At 40.6% G+C, this 19,622-nt stretch overlaps 1 protein-coding gene across 1 annotated transcript in view; it reads right to left on the bottom strand.

The window, feature by feature from the left end:
- Positions 1–1,545: 1,545 nt before the first annotated feature.
- LOC139612208 (kinesin-like protein KIF3C) overlaps positions 1,546–19,622 on the bottom strand; it is a 30,976-nt gene continuing 12,899 nt past the window's right edge. Inside the window, exons 2-8 of the mRNA XM_071467531.1 lie at positions 13,013–13,114; positions 12,488–12,610; positions 9,363–9,481; positions 8,145–8,261; positions 7,704–7,812; positions 6,065–6,210; positions 1,546–5,124 (exon numbers count right to left, since the gene is read on the bottom strand). Of these exons, the coding sequence (XP_071323632.1) occupies positions 5,037–5,124; positions 6,065–6,210; positions 7,704–7,812; positions 8,145–8,261; positions 9,363–9,481; positions 12,488–12,610; positions 13,013–13,114 (804 nt within the window). The 3' untranslated portion in view covers positions 1,546–5,036. The remainder of the gene's footprint in view (positions 5,125–6,064; positions 6,211–7,703; positions 7,813–8,144; positions 8,262–9,362; positions 9,482–12,487; positions 12,611–13,012; positions 13,115–19,622) is intronic.

The raw sequence follows: 19,622 nt of genomic DNA, 5'->3' as shown, positions 1-19,622 counted from the left end.
GCTCAATATGGAGCCCAGTTTTATCTCTCTTTTACAGTCCCAGCAGAGATGCTAAATTTTCCCACTAAATATGAGCATTATGCCCTTTGAGCGAGGGACGGCTGCTTTCTGCTCTTCCTGCAGCAGAGGGCAGCCTCAGCCCAGTTAACCACTGACTGTTGGGCCTTCATGCTGCCTTTCAACTGTGCAGCTAAAACAATACCAAACCAATCTTCCCCCAGCTGGGATCAGCGTGCAGCAATGCACCAATCAGTTGCATAACCTCTGATCAGTTAGAGAGGAACAGGGAAGCTGCTGGTTGAGATGGTTGGAGTAGGAGTTCATTAGAGTTATAGGAACGGATTAAGGCTGATGGACGGTTAGATAAACTGGGTAAATGGGTCTGAGGAGTGCTCAGGGGAGATAATTAGGGAAAGAGGTCAACAGTAACAATGTTCAGTTCAGTGTCCTCAGGTTTTTGGGCAATAAAGACAGGATGTTGTGGTTGCATATGTTATATAGAAATCTAGCCTGTAAATGCTCTAACAGCTCTGTCTAGGTTTTCTGTGTTATTATTCAATGATAACTAAATAATTCCTGAATCAAATGTGCTGCTGCTTTCCTAATTATGTTTTCTAGTTATAAGTCAACTATTGATAAGACTCAGTATTTATAGGGGGGTGTGTGTGTATATAGCAGCAATAACAGTCCCACTGGACTGAGAACAGGACTCCGCAGGAATCAATCAGAATACTCCTACAAATGAACCATTTAGAATACAGCAACAAATCAACCAATCAGAATAGACCTATAAACCAATGGACCAATCAGAATATAGCTTCAAACCAACTAACCAATCAGAAAATGGAACTATTGACCAATTTCATTATGGGTTCATTTTAACCAATTATGATATGGTTACACATCAACCAATCAGAATAGAGCTAAAAACCGACCAATTAGAACATGGCTACAAATCAACCAGTTATACACTATGAGGAATTCAACACTTCCTTAACTTCTAGTTTAAGATTGTTAAATCTCAAGAGTTTCTGGCCCTAAATGCTGACACAAACGAAGGCAGGTAGTGAAGATATTCTAATGAAGTGGTGAGAAAATAGGTGACAGGAATCCAGGAATATAAGCAACAGGAAAATAAACACACAATGAACTGAAACTGGGAATAAAACAGGTGTGTGACAACACCAGGGAACACAACAGACAGACTGACAAGGACTGAGGAACACACAAACTAAAAACACACAAGGGAAGCAGGTAACGAGACACAGGTGCAACTAACGGGGGCGAGGAACGCAATCAGAAAAGGTGGGAAACACACTGGGGCAGGAAGTAAAAGCAACAGCAGATACCAAAGGAAATGGTTTCAAAATAAAACAGGAAACAATAGAAAGCCCTTCAGAGGGGCAGGTTTTGACAAAGATGCCGTATTTCAGAGCTGGAGCTCTGTGCTGAGCTGAACTGTTGCTGTCATTTACACACACACACTCAGACACACACTTCTTCTATTGATTAGGGAGAATTAAACATGATTGATTGACCAGCAGGCGCCTGTGACGGTGTATTTATTGGATTTTTTTCTTTTTTTTTTCAGCCAGACATGAGCTCAGTGTGACTGGTCCACCATGTTATATACATTATACATATAGAGACACCCACCCCCCACACATCCCCATCCCAAAACTCTTTTACTAGCAGGTTACCATGGAAACAGGCTCCTCCACAGTCACTTCCTGATTGTCTTTGGATTCCTGCGTCCTTCTATTCGTCCATATCCTCCCCCGCTCCCTCCCCCCTCTTTCCATCAGCATCATCCCTCCTCCCCACCCCCACAGCCCTCACACATACATTTGTACAATATTTTACAGCCCTGACACAGATGGGAAACATACATGGATATCTTTTACTGAGTAATATGACAAAAACGTTTATACATGAGAAACTGTCGTTTGTGAAATTTATACCATAATTCACACATACACTGAGGCAGTGGAGGCGACACAGTACAAATAAACAATATACTGATTTACACATTTAAAGGAGCTGTTTTCAGTGTCGTAGACACCAATTCTTTTCTGTATTTTGCTTGAATATCACTGCTTTCATGTTTTTATTTGATCGATAGCACCCTGAAATGTGACCTGATAGACCCTCTCATACTGAGAATATTTCCAAATAAATGTACAATGTCCTCCTCCATACGCACAATAATACACTTCCACCTGCAATAAATCTTTCATCAAATTAAAGGTATAGTTGCGTGTTTCTATTATACAGCACAAACAGGAAAATCTGGATGAAGCCTCAGAGTATTTCAAGTCTTATTTTTTTTTTATAACTGGGCTAATTATGTACCCAGACACTGAAGACTAAACACATAAAATCCTCAGAGCGCCAAGACCGAGGAAGAAGTAGGTTAACACAGACTTAAATTCATTCAAAACACCATCTGATGCTAATTTGTACTTGTTTTTGGTATTTTTAACCTTTCCAACTCATTCCGTTTATACTGTTGAGAGATCATCTTGGGAACGTGAGCTATTTTCTCAGAGTCAGTGCAGACACAGCCTTTGCTGAAACAATCTTTAAAGTCAAAAATGTCAAACATCGTCTGGTTCCAGCTTCTCAAATGTGAGGATTTGCTTCTTTTCTTCTTTGTATCACTGTGAACTGAACATCTTTGGGTTGTGGACTGTTAAGTCAAACAAAACATCATCTTGGTATCTGGGAAATTTTGATAGACATATTTTGACTACCCTTTTTTGACATTTAGATGAATTCAAAATGCTGGTAGATTCAGCTGTAATGAAAATAACCGTTTGCAAGCCCTCGTGTGACAGTAAGTGACAGTAACTTAAAAATGATCCAGAGCTTGGGTCATGAAACATTTTGTACACACATAAGAAAAAATGATTTGCAATCTGCAGCATCTTGGAAATATATGCTTTACCTTTACACAGGTAATGACTGTTCTGTGCTCTTACACCCAGCAGGGGGTTCAGCTGCAACAGGATCTGTGGCATCAATAATACAGTGATTATTTGTCAGCCTGACCCCCCCCCCCCCCCCCCCCCCCCCCTCCGCCCACTGTCTGCTCCTCTTAACCTCTAGGAAGTAAAGAACCCTGTGACTCCAAACTACACACTGCTTTCCAAACAACAGGCCGGTCTGGAACACTTCACCTTCACTTCGTCAACCCTCAGTCTGCAGGTTGGGTTTCACTGACCTTCTTACCAAAGCAGCCATGATGAATTAACTTAATTCCTATTTTGCAGCGACATTTTAATTCACTGTGTCACTTCACAGAAGCCGCACAGCAAAGAAAACGACATGGCTACACTGACCCGCTTATGGCTACGAGCTGGAAGCAAGTCCTCACTTACACTGCAAAAGAAAATGTGAGTGAACCCTTTGGAATTAACTGCATTTATGTATGAATTTGTCTTAAAGCAAACAAAATCCACCTGCTGGAGAGGCCCAGTCAGAGCACAGACCTTTACCCGGTAGAGATGCTGAGGATTGACCTGGAGTCGCTCGCACCAGACAGAGCTGAGCTGTAAGATCAGATCACATTTTATAACCAATCAATGCAGTGTAAACAATGTAATTCCAGGGTTCATGTATTTTTCCACACCACTGTATGTGTTATGAGAAATAATGTTAGCTTAAGTACATCTTTTTGATCTGTTTGATCTTTAACGCGGGGCTACAAACAGAGCCTCCCTCTCAGAGGATAACGCACAAAGAGGCGTCCTGATACACAAAGATAGAACTGAAGTGGAGGCAAAACAGACATCAGATGTTTCACAGACGTTTCCTCTATATGTTTTATACTGGCTCTGTTTAGCCCATTTAAACTTAGCCATTAGTTTTGAAAATATCTCAGCTCAAGGTCCACTTTCACCTTTTCAGAGTTTTTAACCACATCTCATGGTCTTCCTCAAAATATGGAGTAAACTAATTAAGTCTACTCTCCATCCCAGAATGAGTGGACTTTGAGTCAAGATTGTTTTTGTCAGTGTGTTGTTTCCATGAACATGAATACACTTATAACATTTATAACTGTCATTCTTACTGTTTAATCCACCTGGGACTTAATTTTTGAGAGAATCTGTATTTGAAGCGTCTTGATTTCAGATTTTACTGCTCCCCTGCGTTTTCTATTGCTATGGTGTAAATAAAAATTCCAGCAAATTGATTTTGAAAGTGTGACATGCCTCAATATTTTAATTTTCTTGAGATTATTTTAAGGCATTTCTTCTAAATTAGACAGAGGAATAACGTGAGACAACAGGTTTGACAAAGGTCATCATTCAGGCTTCCAAGAACCTCGTCTGACCAACAACAGCACACATCATACGTTATATCATTATTTTCTACTGTGCTTAACTCCACAGGCCAACACAGACATAAACTCTCTGAAGTAATGGACTATGGACTCGTTCTTTTCTCCTTCACAGAGAAAACAAACCAAAAAAAACCCCACATACATGAAATATTTACACTGATTGATTTTCTACAGGGACTCAAGCAGTTTGTGAGCTTTCAGATCTGTATTGGTCACAATTAGAAACACAGACAGGCAATCATACAGCCCTGTATGTACAGTGCACACACACACACACACACGCACACACACACAGACACGCACACAACAGTCTGGGCAGTAAAGCACTGCAGCCAGTTGTTTTGGGATGATCCGAGGCTCTTGGTCTCAAACATGCACGGGAGGAGCGAATCTGTTGGATCTTTACGTCTGCAGAACAGGAGGAGCTGATGCTTTACACAGTTTTTGAGGTTCATAAGGTCGTTTAGTTTCCTGTCATGAGATCATTTCCTTATTAACTACCCATTAAAGTAGTCCGTGACCTCTCAGGATTCAGCAGAGGTGGTGGTGTGTGTCTGTGTCCCAGCTGCAGGCCTCACTGAGAAGTCGTCCAGAGCATCGACGGCCAAAAGAAGATGAGAAATACAGGAGGAGGAAGCGGAGGAATAAAATAAATAACAATAATAATAAAAAAATCCTCTTCACTAAAGCTTCACTGTGCCGCCGTGGGCGTGGCAGTGTGACACGCCGCCAAGGAAACACTGGAAGAGGAGGAAGTGATGGATTTTGGAGTCTGACACCTGCAAAAGAAAAATAAAAAATTGAGATAAAATACAAACAAAATAAAATCTGACTTTAGATATAACTTAGACACAGGTTAATAAGATTATCCAGCAGAGTTGAGATTAGAGGCTGTTCAGTAAACGACAGATAAACCGTCAGATTAGGACCGTGGAGAGAGGGTGTGGCTAATCCTGAATAATCCCATTTACAGATGCACTGACTCTAAACCATTTACACTCGTCAGATGCAGGCTGGACAGTAACGGCAGTTTGAGGGTAATTTGAATCATAATGGAGGAAACCTGATCTATAATTTAACCAATACCAATATTTATATCTGAGAGTCAAATATTGATATTTATACCAGAGCCTTATCAATACCAACTACAAATAATAATATTTCACAGTTAAACAAATCAGAAATAACATACAATTTATCATCTGATATTAATGTCCTTTTTTGAACATAAAGACATAACATAAACAAACCTTTGTGTTAAGCATCCATTAAATAAAATGACAATAATATTTTAAACAATTATGATCAAAAATACACATAATGGGACATTTTACAGATGAAAAATGAACAAACAAAAACAATTATTTGGCATTGCTGCAGTTTCTTGTTGTTTATCAGCTGACATATTCTCCAACAGGCTAAATTAGTTAATTACATTTGTTGCAGACGGTTTATTAGTCGAACATTTGTGCTGATACAGGTGAACTATAATAAACTCTACTACTGTATGAAAAAAGAGAGTAAATATTGGAGAGTAAACTTCATTGGCCTAAATCATAGCGCACAAGATTAGAAGACACAAATACAAGAAAATATTTTTATTTCAAAATGAGAACAAAACATTTATCTGCTGCAGTTTCTACTTGTGTATTTGGTAACATATGCAGCAGTCTATTCTGAGCTACCCAACAGGTTCTGTAAAAGGGGGCTCGGGCTCACCAGGAGCGAGACTTGCGGACGCCCCTGTCCTTGGTGGGCGAGTTGTCCACAGAGAGACTTTGGTTCAGCTCTGCGTCCGTCGAACGATCCAGCGAGGCTGTGTTCGGAGGAGTCATGTCCAGCTCCAGAAACATGATGTTCTCGGCCTGCACACAGAAATATCCAACAAGTGAGCGAGGCTCAGATAACATTACAACACACTGACTGAATCCACCCTGCTCTCTAGGGGAGGGTCATTGTCTAAACTCTCCAAACTGATCAAAATTCACTGACCAGAGCAAAGCTTTTCTCATTCATCATCTCAGCCTTGGCTTCACTGCACAAGCTGCCAGTTCATTTAAAGTCCATTGATCACGTACAGGCCTTTCATGGAGTATTTAACTGCACTTCTGACCCTGTGTTACCCTAAGAGGTCAAGCTTGAGCTGGACCGGCTCCTCGGCTCCAGGTTTGGCCTTGGTAGCACTACTTAATGTGAGTTCTGGTTTATACACGACTCAGTCTTCATGCAATCTTGACAAATTATAAAGTGTTGGAAAGCTCCAAGTCTCCTGATTTCGTCTGTGCAAAGAATTTTAGAATACACACATCACTGTTGACTCAGGCTTGTGGCTCCAAATCTGTCGTATAGAGGCAAGGCAAAAAAAAAAAATGCCTCTGAAACTTTTATTCAGTCCTGTAAACTTTATGTTTGACCTTGTGCACAAAAATGGGGGTTTTTGGTCTCTTATTTTCAACAATTGGAAACACCTTGCTTGTTTTTCTCTGTATAAAATATCATTATTACCTTTTGCAAAGTAAAGCAAAAGTTTTACCGTTATTTTTATTGGTGTAAGGCAATATTTTATATATATATATATATATATATAGTGTAAAAATGTTTTATTATGAAGGAAAAAGAGTGGTTGCACATTCATTGGGGAGATGTAAAAGTTATTTTATTTGCGCTATATTTCAAACAAAAGGCCATGATGCCCTGAGGAAGAGTCTGTGGTTTAAATGTTAGATACAGGATTTAAAAAAAAAAAAGTTTTAGGTTGATGGTTTTATAGATTTGTAGCTTCAAGCCTCTGAAAATAGATTTTCAGTGATGCATTGTTTCACTGTGAAGAGGATCTCCAACAATTATGTTCTGCATTTCCACAAAGCTGGAGGAGTTAAGTGAGACAGATTTTTTGAAATGGATAGTAAAATCAGGATATGTTGATCCCTGCTGCTTTCAGTGTTAGTCTCCATTATGGATCACTCCATTGCATCTCTTCTGGTAATGGTAGTTTCTGATCCAGGTTTTCATTAGAGATGTGTCGTTTCTGACCCCACGTGGAGCTGTAGACTTACCAAAGCTTCATCAGAGCCTCACGAGACATAAACAACACACTTTCCACAGGTTGAGCTGAACTAGTAAACCGACCTCACAATCATCCACCGTCAGAAATGTTTTAGTGCCACAGTCGACCTGTTCAGCTCCATCTCAGGACGCGTGAGCCTCAAAATCATATTTCATATTTATTATTCACTTCCCATCATCAGACATGAATCTTCTGTCCAACGTCCCATTCAACAGACATCCTGTAACACACACACACACACACACACACACACACACACACACACACACACACACACACACACACACCTACCCTGTATCTGGAGTGGGCTCCCATCGCTATGGCAACCCTGGCGTACTGGCTGATAGGTCGTTTGTATCCGACTGCAGATGCCGGCCTTTTCTTCATCTGTGAGGATTTACTGAACAGAGGAAGAGGAGGAGATCAATAAGAGAAATATTTAAAAAAAAAGATTTCAAATCAATGTGATCACATCATATCAAAATCTGTTTCTACAAAAGCTGCTGAGTTGAGGTAGTTTAAGGATTCTCTGCCTGAATATCTCACAGTGGAGGGTGACAAGAAAGAGCGAGTGGTATTGAAAGGCCGGGCTTGTTACAAAAGGTCATGAGGTCATGAGCCTTGACCCAAATCCACCACAGTTTGAGTTCATTATGTCGACATCGGGGGCCCGATCGAACACAACGACCCACACTGGGAGCGTCCCAACATCCTGTAACGGCCCACGCTGACCTTTCAGCAGGAACGAGAGGCTGAAACTTCCACTGATCCTCCTCGGGGTCAAAGGTCAGTCTGTTCATGATCTTATTCTTCTCCTCCGGAGGAATGAAGTTCTCTATGATCAGATACCTGCAGATACACAACACACATCACCACACAGGTTTAGTCTCATGTAATATCACAATCAACTGGCATAGAAGAGTGTATACTTATTAAAGCTTGTCGGGCCACTGCTGCATACTGTGGTGTCTGAATTGTGTTTTTTCAATTTTTTTACACAGTCTTTCCACTTTTTTTCCACTGTTACCTTTGCATGGGCACAGTTTTCACTGGGGAGACATGTCGGCCTCACTTTTGCAGTTTCAGTTTGAATTACTCTCTCAAATCCCTTAACTTTGTCCTCCGACTGTTCAGTCATCATAATCCAGATGAGAGGAAAACATGTGGATGTGTTCAGCTATTTCACCTTCAGTTGTTACTGTGCAGGCCCTCACAGCAATATCAACCTTAAAGAGAAAGCAGCGAGGGCAAAACAGGATTTTAGTGCCCTGGGTTTTGCCTGTCAGGCCACATACAGGGTGTTCTGACTTTATGATCAGCGGAGCTTGTTTGGGCTAAAAGCAGCCTGTCTGAAAGCTCTGCTGACACTAATCAGGACTGTGTTATTATTCAAAAAATTATTATAGTCTTCCATGCTTTTATTTTTATTCTATTGCATTTTTGTGATTCAATCTACATATAATTTTTGCATTTTTGCAGAAGAGGCGGGTCAAAGGTAGCTCAGACCTGTCTGTGATAACAGCAGGACACAGAGGACTGAATACTGCAGATGTTTTTAGACAACAGCGATACATAAGGACAACATTTGAAAAAAACTTCAGAAAGTGAGTTTTATGAATATGGGAAAAAGTTACGATGAGTAGCTGCAGTTTTCAAGGGAGCTCACAGGGAGGAAAAGGGAGTTTAATCAAAGCTTTTAGTTTGTAAAAATAATGAGACGTTGCAGAGGAAACACAGGCAGTTATTCATACACAATAAGTTTTTATTATTATTCATACACAATATGTTTTTATTCTAAACTAAGTGCTAATTAAGGACTGAAGGAGCCACAGTATAATGTCTGTGAGATTTATTGCCTTTGGAAAAATGAGATTCAGACGAATCATGTATGTTTCTACTGTGTTTGCTGAACCATCAGAGCGTATTTGCTGTTGTGTTTGCTCGACTCACTTGAACTTGAGCTCTCTGGTGAGCTCGTTCTGAGTTTGCTCCAGCTCCTGTCGGCTCCTCACGTGCTCGTCGTTCACGTCCTGGATCTCCGCTTTGATGCACTGGAGCTTGGCATAAAGCTACAGAGAGAGAGAGAGAGAGAGAGAGGGGTAAAGTGAGAGGGTGAGGAGATGAACTGGTCTCCAACTCGCTGCAGCTTGGTTGCCCATAGCAACAGCACTGGAGGCACTGGTGTCTGGAGAAAATGGGCAGCGCAGCAACATGGCCGCCCTCCCTCCTTTCCAGCTCCTTCCTCCTCTTTCCTCCCGCGCTCCTCAGCTTTCACACTGTTCACTCTTTGACTTGGCTGCAGGAGCTTCACACAAGTAGGTTAATCCTGACTTCAGCTCTGGTCTGGCCTTAAAAATGTCACCGCGGTTCAACTAAATTTTCATGCAGCTTGAATGTGAACATGGTCGGTGCAAAGCTCTGGAGGAAAATGAGATCAGTGAGAAGCAGTAGGTCACACACTCTGTTTATGTTGTGTTGCCTTTTAGCACAAAAAAAAAAAAGATTTGATTCATTGTTAAACCTGCACTGTTCATGAACATGGCATTTCAAAATAAGAGCAAGAAAATATAATTTTTAATATAATTGTACAAGGACAAATTGCCAAAAGCAGTACTCTGATGGACTAAAGCACGTCTTGGTTTAGTCTTTCACTATGTTTAGACTGTGATTTACTATTGACTCAAATCATGGACGCTGCTTTTCTCCAAGTATTGCATCTGAGAAAGCGATTTTTTTTTGTTTATTTAATAAAAAACTAAAGCTGGATTTATACTTTATGCAAAAATCCTGGCATAAAGACCCAGGGCAGAGGTGTATCCTACCTAATCAGACTGTATTGTGATTTCATTACATGCTCTACAGTCCCTGTGCTTACATTCTTTGTTTTAGGAGATCTGAGCAATAGCAGTGTTTGTGAAAGAGGCGGTGATTGTGACAAGCGGAGGTTGTGCAGTGTAATGGTTTTTCTGAATGTGTGTTCCTGAAAAGAAGATTACTGGGCTTTTCTTCAATCTGCTCAGTGTCACTATCAGCAAACAAAACAAACAGCCCAAGTAAAAATGTCCTGGTAGATCTGATGGAGCTCAGGGCGCCAAATAATTTCACAGTAAAAAAAACCCAAAAACACTAGGAATTCATGTGTGTATCAGCTGATCTGTCTGATGTGTATAAAAACACAGAGCAACAATTGATCTTGTCTCCTGTTTCCATGTCAGGAGATATAAATAAGTAATGAAAAATGCTAATGCGCTACGTGTGTAAAAAATGCACACCTCTCCCAATTTGAAGATGCAAGTGTTGTTCCTGCTGCTGTGTGATGACTATAAGTGAACTAGACAAAAATATAAATGTAACGCTCGTTTGAAATGAAACATCTAACAGAGAGGGTTTATTTCTTTTCAGTTTTCTTAACAAATGTGTTTAAAGCATTTCTCCTTTGTTAAGATAATCCATCTGATCGGTGTGTGTGGCCCATCATGATGCTGATTACGCAGCGTGATTATTGCACAGGTGAGGATTGGGCTGCTCATAATGACAGGCCACTTTAAAACGTGCAGTTTTATCACAGAAAACAACTCCACAGATGTTGCACGTTTTGAGATAGAGCGCTGAACGTCCACCAGAGCTGCTGCCCATGAAATGAATGGTTATTTCACTATAATGAGCCCTTTCTGAGTATGTGGCAACAGAGATTTATCACACTGCATGAGGCAAATGGGGGCCACACCAGATACTGACTCCCTTCCCCCAAAAAATGCAGATCTGTAGAAACCCACAGTTCAGTGCCTGATAAATGCAATTTTTCAAAAAGCACATTTTAAAGTGGCCTTTTATGGTGACACCTGTGCAGTAATCATGCTGCGTAATCAGCCTCTTGATATGATGCGTATCTTAACAAAGGAGAAAAGCTCATTTTAACACATTTGTGAAGAAAATTTATTTGAAATAAACCCACCACACGTGCAGAAAAAATCTTAGATCTTCAATGAAAAATGGAAATAAAAACGAAAAGTGTTGCATTTCTATTTTTGCTCAGTAGATTAATTAAACTCAGAGGAAAAAATCCCACATACAAACACTTGTAGTTAACAAACAGAGCTCCAGTATTGACCTGAAAGTGAGAGACAGAGCCTGAGAGCTGGCAACCCTGCAGCTGCTAAGCTCTGACTACTTAATGCACCACTACAAAGCAGCAATGATCAACATGTCCTTCATTCTGATCTGCTCATGAAATCTAATTAATTTTGAAGGGCAACAATAACATGCAGACATCTGATTTGCTTTTCATCAGTTCATGAGTAACCAGTTGTTCTCAGAACACGAATCTAAACCTAAAAGTCTGTGTGGTCTCTGAGCAACTCTACGTTTCATTCTGCTTCTTTTTTTTTCATCAAAGGGACAACACCATGCAGTGAGGGAAGGGTGGAAGGCACGCAGGTCACGTTAGGCCATCAGGGGAACAAAAATCAACACAGGATCATTAGTCACATTGCACTGTCATCAACATTCACACAGTGGGTTGTTCGGGGTTAGTCCTGCTGGCTCGGCCAGTGCATCAGAATGGGAAGTGCGAAGAGCAGGGAAAAGGTTTACAGGGTCTGGAGTGTGGTTTTAGGGCTTGCACTGAAGGATTTAGGAAGTGAGTTACTGGGAGATCCTGAACAGTTTGACCAGACTGAGAGTGTTAGAGTGGAGGACATGGAGAGAGGGTGATAAAGACAGACGGAGGGAGGGAGGGAAAGGTCCAGGAAGGAGGAGGGAACGGCAGGACAAACCTTGAGGTACTGAGATTTAAGTGTGTGTCCGGACGGAGCATGTGTCCGAGGCAGGGGGTCATTAGGGTCCAGGTCAAGGTTCAGGGGTTCAGGGGTGAAAGAGGGATATACTCATATTAGGAACAAAAAAGGAAGGTGTCTGTGTGTGTCTGTGTGTGCATTTAAAAACACATCCTTACTCTTCTATATACAAATATAAATGCAGTTGGTGCGTATATATGTGCGTGCCTTCTGTATTTGGACAGTGTGCACCTGTGATTCTTGTCTCCATGTTACGCACAGCATCTGCAGATTTTTTACCTTCTTGAGTTTCTTGGTCTTGGCCTCCACCTCCTGCTGCAGAGAAGTGAAAGTCTCTCTCAGCTCCAGCGTCTCGTCGTCCTGGACCATCATCTGCTGCTGCATCTCCCTCTCCCTCCGCGTCTGAAAGCATCAATCAAAACGTCACCTTCCTGTCCATCTGCATCACCCTCTGTTGTCGGCAGTCATTTTGTTTTGTTGATTAACCTCAACTCTTAAGTCCTGTTGTTGATTGAAAACTTGCACCTGAATGTCAGTCTTTCTTAGTCAGGAACATAAAAGAAAAATTGCATGAATCCTTCCTGTGACGGCCCTTTGACTATCCAAAGTTTCTTATTCAAAAATGTGAGAGAAAATATGAAAAACATGAGAAAGAGGAGAAATAAGGAGGAGGAGAGTGAAACAAACAAGAGACAACAGCTGTAAAGTATTGGGAGGAAAAGACTGGGACATGAGCAAGGAAAGTAACAATAACCTCTTACTGTAATAGTAAAACATACATTATACACAGAAACAGTGGTTCACCTGCTCAGCGATCTCCTGCCGCTTCATCTCCAGCATCTTCTGCTGCTCGTTGGTGTGATCGATGATGTTCTTCCCACCAACCAGCAGCTTGCTCTCCATCGCCTGAAACAATATTAACAACATTTGGGTTAATAATCATGAGAAACACTGTAATGCATTCTGGTAACAGCTACAGTGTTCGCCAAAAGCTGAAGACACAACACAGTCACTCATCATCAGTCACTTTGGCAAAGACGGCACATCAAAAACCTCAAGCTATTAAATTACAAAAGTATTAAAGCACAACTGTCCTTTGCATATTAAAAATATACAATATTTTGATAGAATAGTTTAAGAAATAAGTTGTAATTTTACAAGAAGTTGTAATTTTTCAGAAAAAGTCGTACTATTACAAGAAAAAGTTGCTTAATTCAGCAATTAAAATTTAATAAAACATAAACAAAACCTAAAAGATAAACAACATAAAATTATATAAATATATAAACATAAAATTTCAGCAGCCCTGATGTAGGATGAAGTGTGTGTGTGTGTGTGTGTGTGTAGATACTCTATTGAATTCAATTGGTTTTAAATCATTCTATTCAGTGTTGAAGTAGATAAACTGAATTTTTCTGCTGATTTCTGACATTGTTGATCATTTACATGGTGGCATATGATTCAACTGGACAATAAGAAGACTGCTCAGTCATCAGCCTTTGTATTGATTATTAATTGCTATCTTTGCATTGATCCCTCTCGGAGCAGATCAGACTGGGGCTCAATGGTCTTTAATTGTTATAAACTTCCTAAATTCAGCAAGGATAAGGATTGAGTGTCTTTCCTCTTAACAGTTAAGTCTTTGTGTGTGTGTGTTCTGGGGCTGCAGACTTTGTGCTGATGAGGCAGATGGAGCTGGAAGTGGGCAGCTTAGCAGCGACATGATGACACCGTGCAACAACCAGCTGAGCTCTGCTGAAACTTTGCCGGGTGTCAGACCTCAGACATGAATCACTCTGGAAACTCCGCTGGTTCCATCAGTGCCGGCTGCATTTCCACAAGACAAAAACTTATCAGTGTGAATGTCTCACAAAGCCTGAGACTGAGTCCTAAATACCCCAACACAACTGTACTCCTCCTAAGAAATGCTTGACCTGACACCAGTGATTATGTTACTGGTGAAGAATCCCTTAATCCCTTAAATCCTTTAATTCTATTTTAATTTGATTTAATTAATGAGCCTTAAAACATCAGAGTAAGCCTTTAAGAAACACAGTGTGTAACTTTAAAACACAGACTCTTCCTGAGGTCCTTGAATTTGATGCTAATTTAATAAACTTCATAGAAATTTACAGAAACAATGAAGTCAAATCCTCCTGAGCCCTGTGATTATCTGAGTGCTGTAGTTTACCTCTGATTACCTAAAGCAATGATTAATGGTTTTTAGCTTTGTGAAATCATGTAATATCTGACAAGCTAATTTTTTTAATGTATTATCAGGACGACCAGTCACAACTATCTGCCACAGTCTCTTCTGGATGGTTATCTATCCTGAATTAGTGATGCTGACTTTTATCCAAAAAGGGCTGAATCAAGGACAATTGGACCCCACAGAGGTGAAATACCTGGGTCTCCCCCCCAGTCAGTCAGAACTGAAGAAGCCTCTTGGATGAAATGTCCTCAAATATCTACAACCAAGTCCAGTTGCCTTCGATTCAGCCCTTCTTGGACTGAGATGACTGAGAATCTTCACAATAAAAAAAAAAAATCTAACTTAAATAAACAATGGTTTTAAACTCCAACACATGAAATACAGACACACAGTGCTGCCCATGAACATAAGCGGGATGCAAGAAGCCATCTTGCCAGATGCTGTTCACATGTGGTTAAATTACATTGGTTGGGACCAATCACATCCTGTGAGGGAGGAACTATTGGAGGCTACAGAGAAGAGACTGTTCTGGTATTTCTGCCTCTCATGCACAAAGTTTCCTTCCACAGATGCCAGGAATCATCTACTGACATGCAAACTAGCTTTCAAAGCTCTTAACGCTGTGCGCTGTGTTTCCTCTTCAGCGCTCTCCCATTACGTCAAATGACAGACAGATGGTTCGTCCAATCACCTGCCAAGTATTCTCTGAAAGCACCTGTCTTTTCCCAAACACTCTTCCCAAAGGAGCCTTTTCTGGGTGTTTTGTGCAGCAGATGAAATACAGGCTGTCAGTTTTCCCCACCTGCTTCCCACCTCTGTAAATAACAACAATCAAACAGCAGAGCATGACCACCCACACTGTCCCTCTTTCTCCTCCTGACGAAACACCTCTCTTCTCTCAGCTGTTCTGACCGACCCTGAGCTCTGGATGTCAGAGGGGCTTTACCAGTTTTGACAGACTTTAGCAGGACATGATCACATCCTGCTGCAGTGGGTCATAGTTTCACAGTAGTGTTTAGTGTTTCAGAGAAATGATAAAGCGGACGGACCCATGCACCTTGAATATATGATACAGTAGAAAGAGAAAACAAAACAAATCATGATTTTGGTTAAATTACCTTGTTAACGCAATATATTAGGAACTTCTAAAGGGAATCCCCTTAATTTTGGCACAAATGTCCATTTGGACTCAAGGATGAACTGATTTGATTTTGTTGGTCAAAGGTCAAAGGTCATTGTGAACTCACAAAACACGTTTTCGGCCATAACTCATGAATTCATACGCTAATTATGACACGATTTAAACATGGTGCGTCTGAAGTCACTGTATCGAAAGTTCTGCTGTGAGCATTTAAACATAACGATAACTAGAGTTTTTTGTTTTTAAAGATATTTTTTGGGCATTTTTGCCTTTATTCGACAGGACAGTAGAGAGTGACAGGAAAGGGACAGAGAGAGGGGGAATGACACGCAGGAAAGAGTCGGGCCAGTCGGGAAGTCGAACCGGCGCTCGCCTGCTAAGAGCATCAGCTCATGTGGTACGCGCCCTAACCACTCCGCTATTGGGCCGCCCCCCATAACTATAATTGTACGCCTTCAACAACTCGCCAAGTTGCAGGAAATATGGTCACGATCTCCCCTTCCTGCGTTCAAGCATTAAATAATCTAAGAAGTAAGAGGTAAAAAGCATTTGTCACAGTGAAGTTGACCTTTGACCATTTGGATGTAAAATCAATTTATCATTTTATCCTAATAGATATTTGTGTTAAATTGTGTCATAATGAGCACATGAATTCATGAGTTATTGCCAAAAACCTGTTTTGTGAGGTCACAGTGACCTTTGACCACCAAAACCTAATAAGTTCATCCTTTAGTCCAAGTAAACGTTTGTGCCACATTTGAAGAAATTTCCTCAGGGTGTTACTGAGATATGATACAGAGAGACGGACGACCTGAAAACATAATGTCTCCAGCTCTGGTATAAAAAACAAAATCACAGTATGAAGCATTGTGCAGCCTTTGTGCAGAGTTTCTAGTTATTATTCTACCCTTTAAAATGATTTCATTACACAAGTGTTGACTCTGATGAAGAATCATTATAATTTCATGCCTCTGGTTACAGCATCTCTTGTTACCGTGGAGATTAAAAGCCTCAGGTTGAAGTGATGCAATCTGTCTACTCTGCCTTTATCTGACAACGGATGATCTCTGCCCCGAGGGCAGAAATCTGAAATGACTGTAGAAACACGAGAAGAATGAGAGATGAGAAACAGGAACAGGAGAGAGGTGAAAATGTAAAAAGAAGGAGGAAAAACAGAGAAAAAAGAGGCCTGAGGAGGGCAAGCTGGGGCCACGGCCTTTTTATACTGGCTACATTCCAGGCTCAGGACTTTATACAAAAAGACTGTGTGTGTGTGTGTGTGTGCAGCCTATACATGCACATACCACACTGTCCACTTGATTATATGAACCAACACACACACACACACACTCATGCAGAGAGTACAGTGGAGTCCTTCAGAGAGGATGCATCTGCAGCAGGTCTTTACAGAAAGCCTCTTTGTTTTGAGCTGTCTTTGTGTCCTCTGTGTGTGTGTGTGTGTGTGTGTGTGTGTGTGTGTGTGTGTGTGTGTGTGTGTGTGTGTGTGTGTGTGTGTGTGACTGCCTGGTTTGCTGCCCTTTGTGTTTTGTCATATTCTTTCAGCTTCATTAAAGGGCTGATTCATGTCAGGGTTTTTCTCTCTCATGCAGCCCATGCCTCTTGCCCCTGATAGGCTGGTTGGAGACAGTGGCCAAAAACAGTATGAAAACCTGTGGAATTACCTGATCTTCATCTAAGTCACAAGTATTGATTAACGCAATGTGCTTTAGCTAATAACACACAAACAGATCTAATCTTTCATGTTTTTATCGATCACACCCGTTAAGCGTTCACAGTCTTGGATGAAGAAGTAAGAGGACCCTTGGATTTAATAACTGGTTGAACCTCTCTGTGGTAGATTTAGGGTCATTTTCCTGCTGCATCACTGAACTTCTACTGAGCTTCAGCAGGCGGACAGCCACCCTCACATTATCCTGCAATACACTGTGATAAACTTGATGGCGGCGCAGCCTCAGGTCATGACGTCAAGACACCATGCTCCATGATTTGCACATGGAAGACTAAAGATCAGAGATGTTAACCAGCTCCAATGATTCCTTTAAGCCTTGTGTTGTTACTCTGGGTTTCTTCTTGATTATTCTGATTTGTGCTTTTGGAGTCGTCTCAGCAGGACGCCCACTTCTAGAGAGATTATCCGAAGAACTAAACCGTCTCCACTTGTAGATAATTTGTGCCACTGTGGACTGATGAATATCTAAACTCAGCTTTATGCAAATCAACAATTTTTGATCGTCGGTTTTCTGAGCTCTCTGGTTCACATCAGCTGATCCTTCTTGTGAATAGCAAACTCAAAATGTTTGAGGGTTATTTTATATTTTTCATTCAGTTTGGGCAAGAATAATACAATAATATATGTGTTATTACTTACTATAGATAGTGTTTATTCATTATGGTAACTTTGATGAAGATCTGATCATATTTTAATATATATTTTAATTACTTTTTCTTGCCAACTGTAGATACAAATCCCTTACATACAGACTTTGACTGGTCTGTGACTCACTGGGCTCATGAAACTGTGTCAAAACCTCAATTGCATCAATTCACAAACCGTCTAATTAAAAATGAATAGCAGTTTGTTATATTGAACATGTCCCCTGGTTAGCCTAACAAACAGCTTGCAGGCACTGAGTTCATAAGAAGAAATTAGTGTATTTCTCTTGCATTAAATTTCAGTTTTGCTCCCTGCCTCATACAAAGAACTGCTATGTTTTATTTCCCCCCTGAAACAAGTTCAAGCCAAAGATAAGCTTCAGGCTTAAAGACATGAACTAAGTGGCTGTAAACTTCTTTTGATGAGCATAGCATAGCCTGGCTCTGTCCGAGGCTAACTGCTAAAAACACACCCACCGACACCTCTACATCTCACTGTGTCTTGTTTCTGTGCTCAAACTGAAATATAAAAAAACATCTTATGGTTTTTAGAGGCACTATGTTTTGTGTAACTATTGGCTGTGGTCTTAATGCTAGGCTAGGCTAATTATCTCCTGGCTCAAACTTCGAGTTTAGCCTCAGAGAGGAGTGTGCTATCAATCTTCTCATGTAACTCCCACAAAGAAAATCATGTTTCCCATAGAGCCGAACTTTAAGGAAACTTCAATAATGTAAAACTCATGCTTAACAAAACTAGCTTGACATTTTTAATATATAAATATAACATTATTAACAAAACATACAGTTGTGTGAGTTATACAGTATAATCTGTTTATAATGTAATAATAAAAAACTTTATATTCCTACTCATACATCTGTACCTGTCTATAGCCTATATGTATGTGCACGTACATGTGTGAAGGCAATAAATGAACAAACAATGTTAAAAAATACGGTTAAAAGGGATCTTGCTGCATAGACTACAAACTGAAGTCTCCATTTTAATGTGATGTTTGAGTTGATTATTTAATCTAACGTTGAATTTGCTGCGATCACTGGGTCAGGAGTCTTTGAATCAGGTCTTGGATAATTTAAGAGATAAAAAAGCTTAGGAGAAAAACCAGACTCATATTTTATGTTCAAAAAAATATCCAAAAACTATGAAAGCAGTGAAGATACAAAGCAGGCAAGAGAGGAGGAAGAGGAGGAAGAGGAGGAGGAGGAGGAGGGAGAACGATGACTCAGTGAAGGGTCCAAATGACCTTCAATCACATGAGACACGACTCACTTGTTATTCAAGTCATTAGACACACACACACACACACACACACACACACACACACACACACACACACACACACACACACACACACACAGATAATGTCTGATGCTCTCTAAAGGTCACAGCAAAGTTTAATTTCATTATAAACCGTCCTGTAACCGCAGCTCATTAACTCACAGGCCTGGATCTCTCGCTGTTTTTACTGTAGCTGTAAAGCAGCTTTCATATGTGACTCATTCTGATTGTGAACTACTTTTCACTGACTGACGACACTCATATCTAATCCACAAGAAGAAGAGAAAGACATTTCACTTTTTAGTTTCATTTTAAGAGCTTGACGGGCTACAACAGATTTCTTTATTCTGCTGCAGAACAGTGGAAGTTG

This window comes from Trachinotus anak, unplaced genomic scaffold (assembly GCF_046630095.1).
Source record: "Trachinotus anak isolate AG129_WGS33_773 ecotype Australia unplaced genomic scaffold, CSIRO_AGI_Tana_v1 ptg000031l, whole genome shotgun sequence".
Taxonomy (NCBI): Eukaryota; Metazoa; Chordata; class Actinopteri; order Carangiformes; family Carangidae; genus Trachinotus; species Trachinotus anak.
This window is presented reverse-complemented; position numbering and strand designations above follow the sequence as displayed.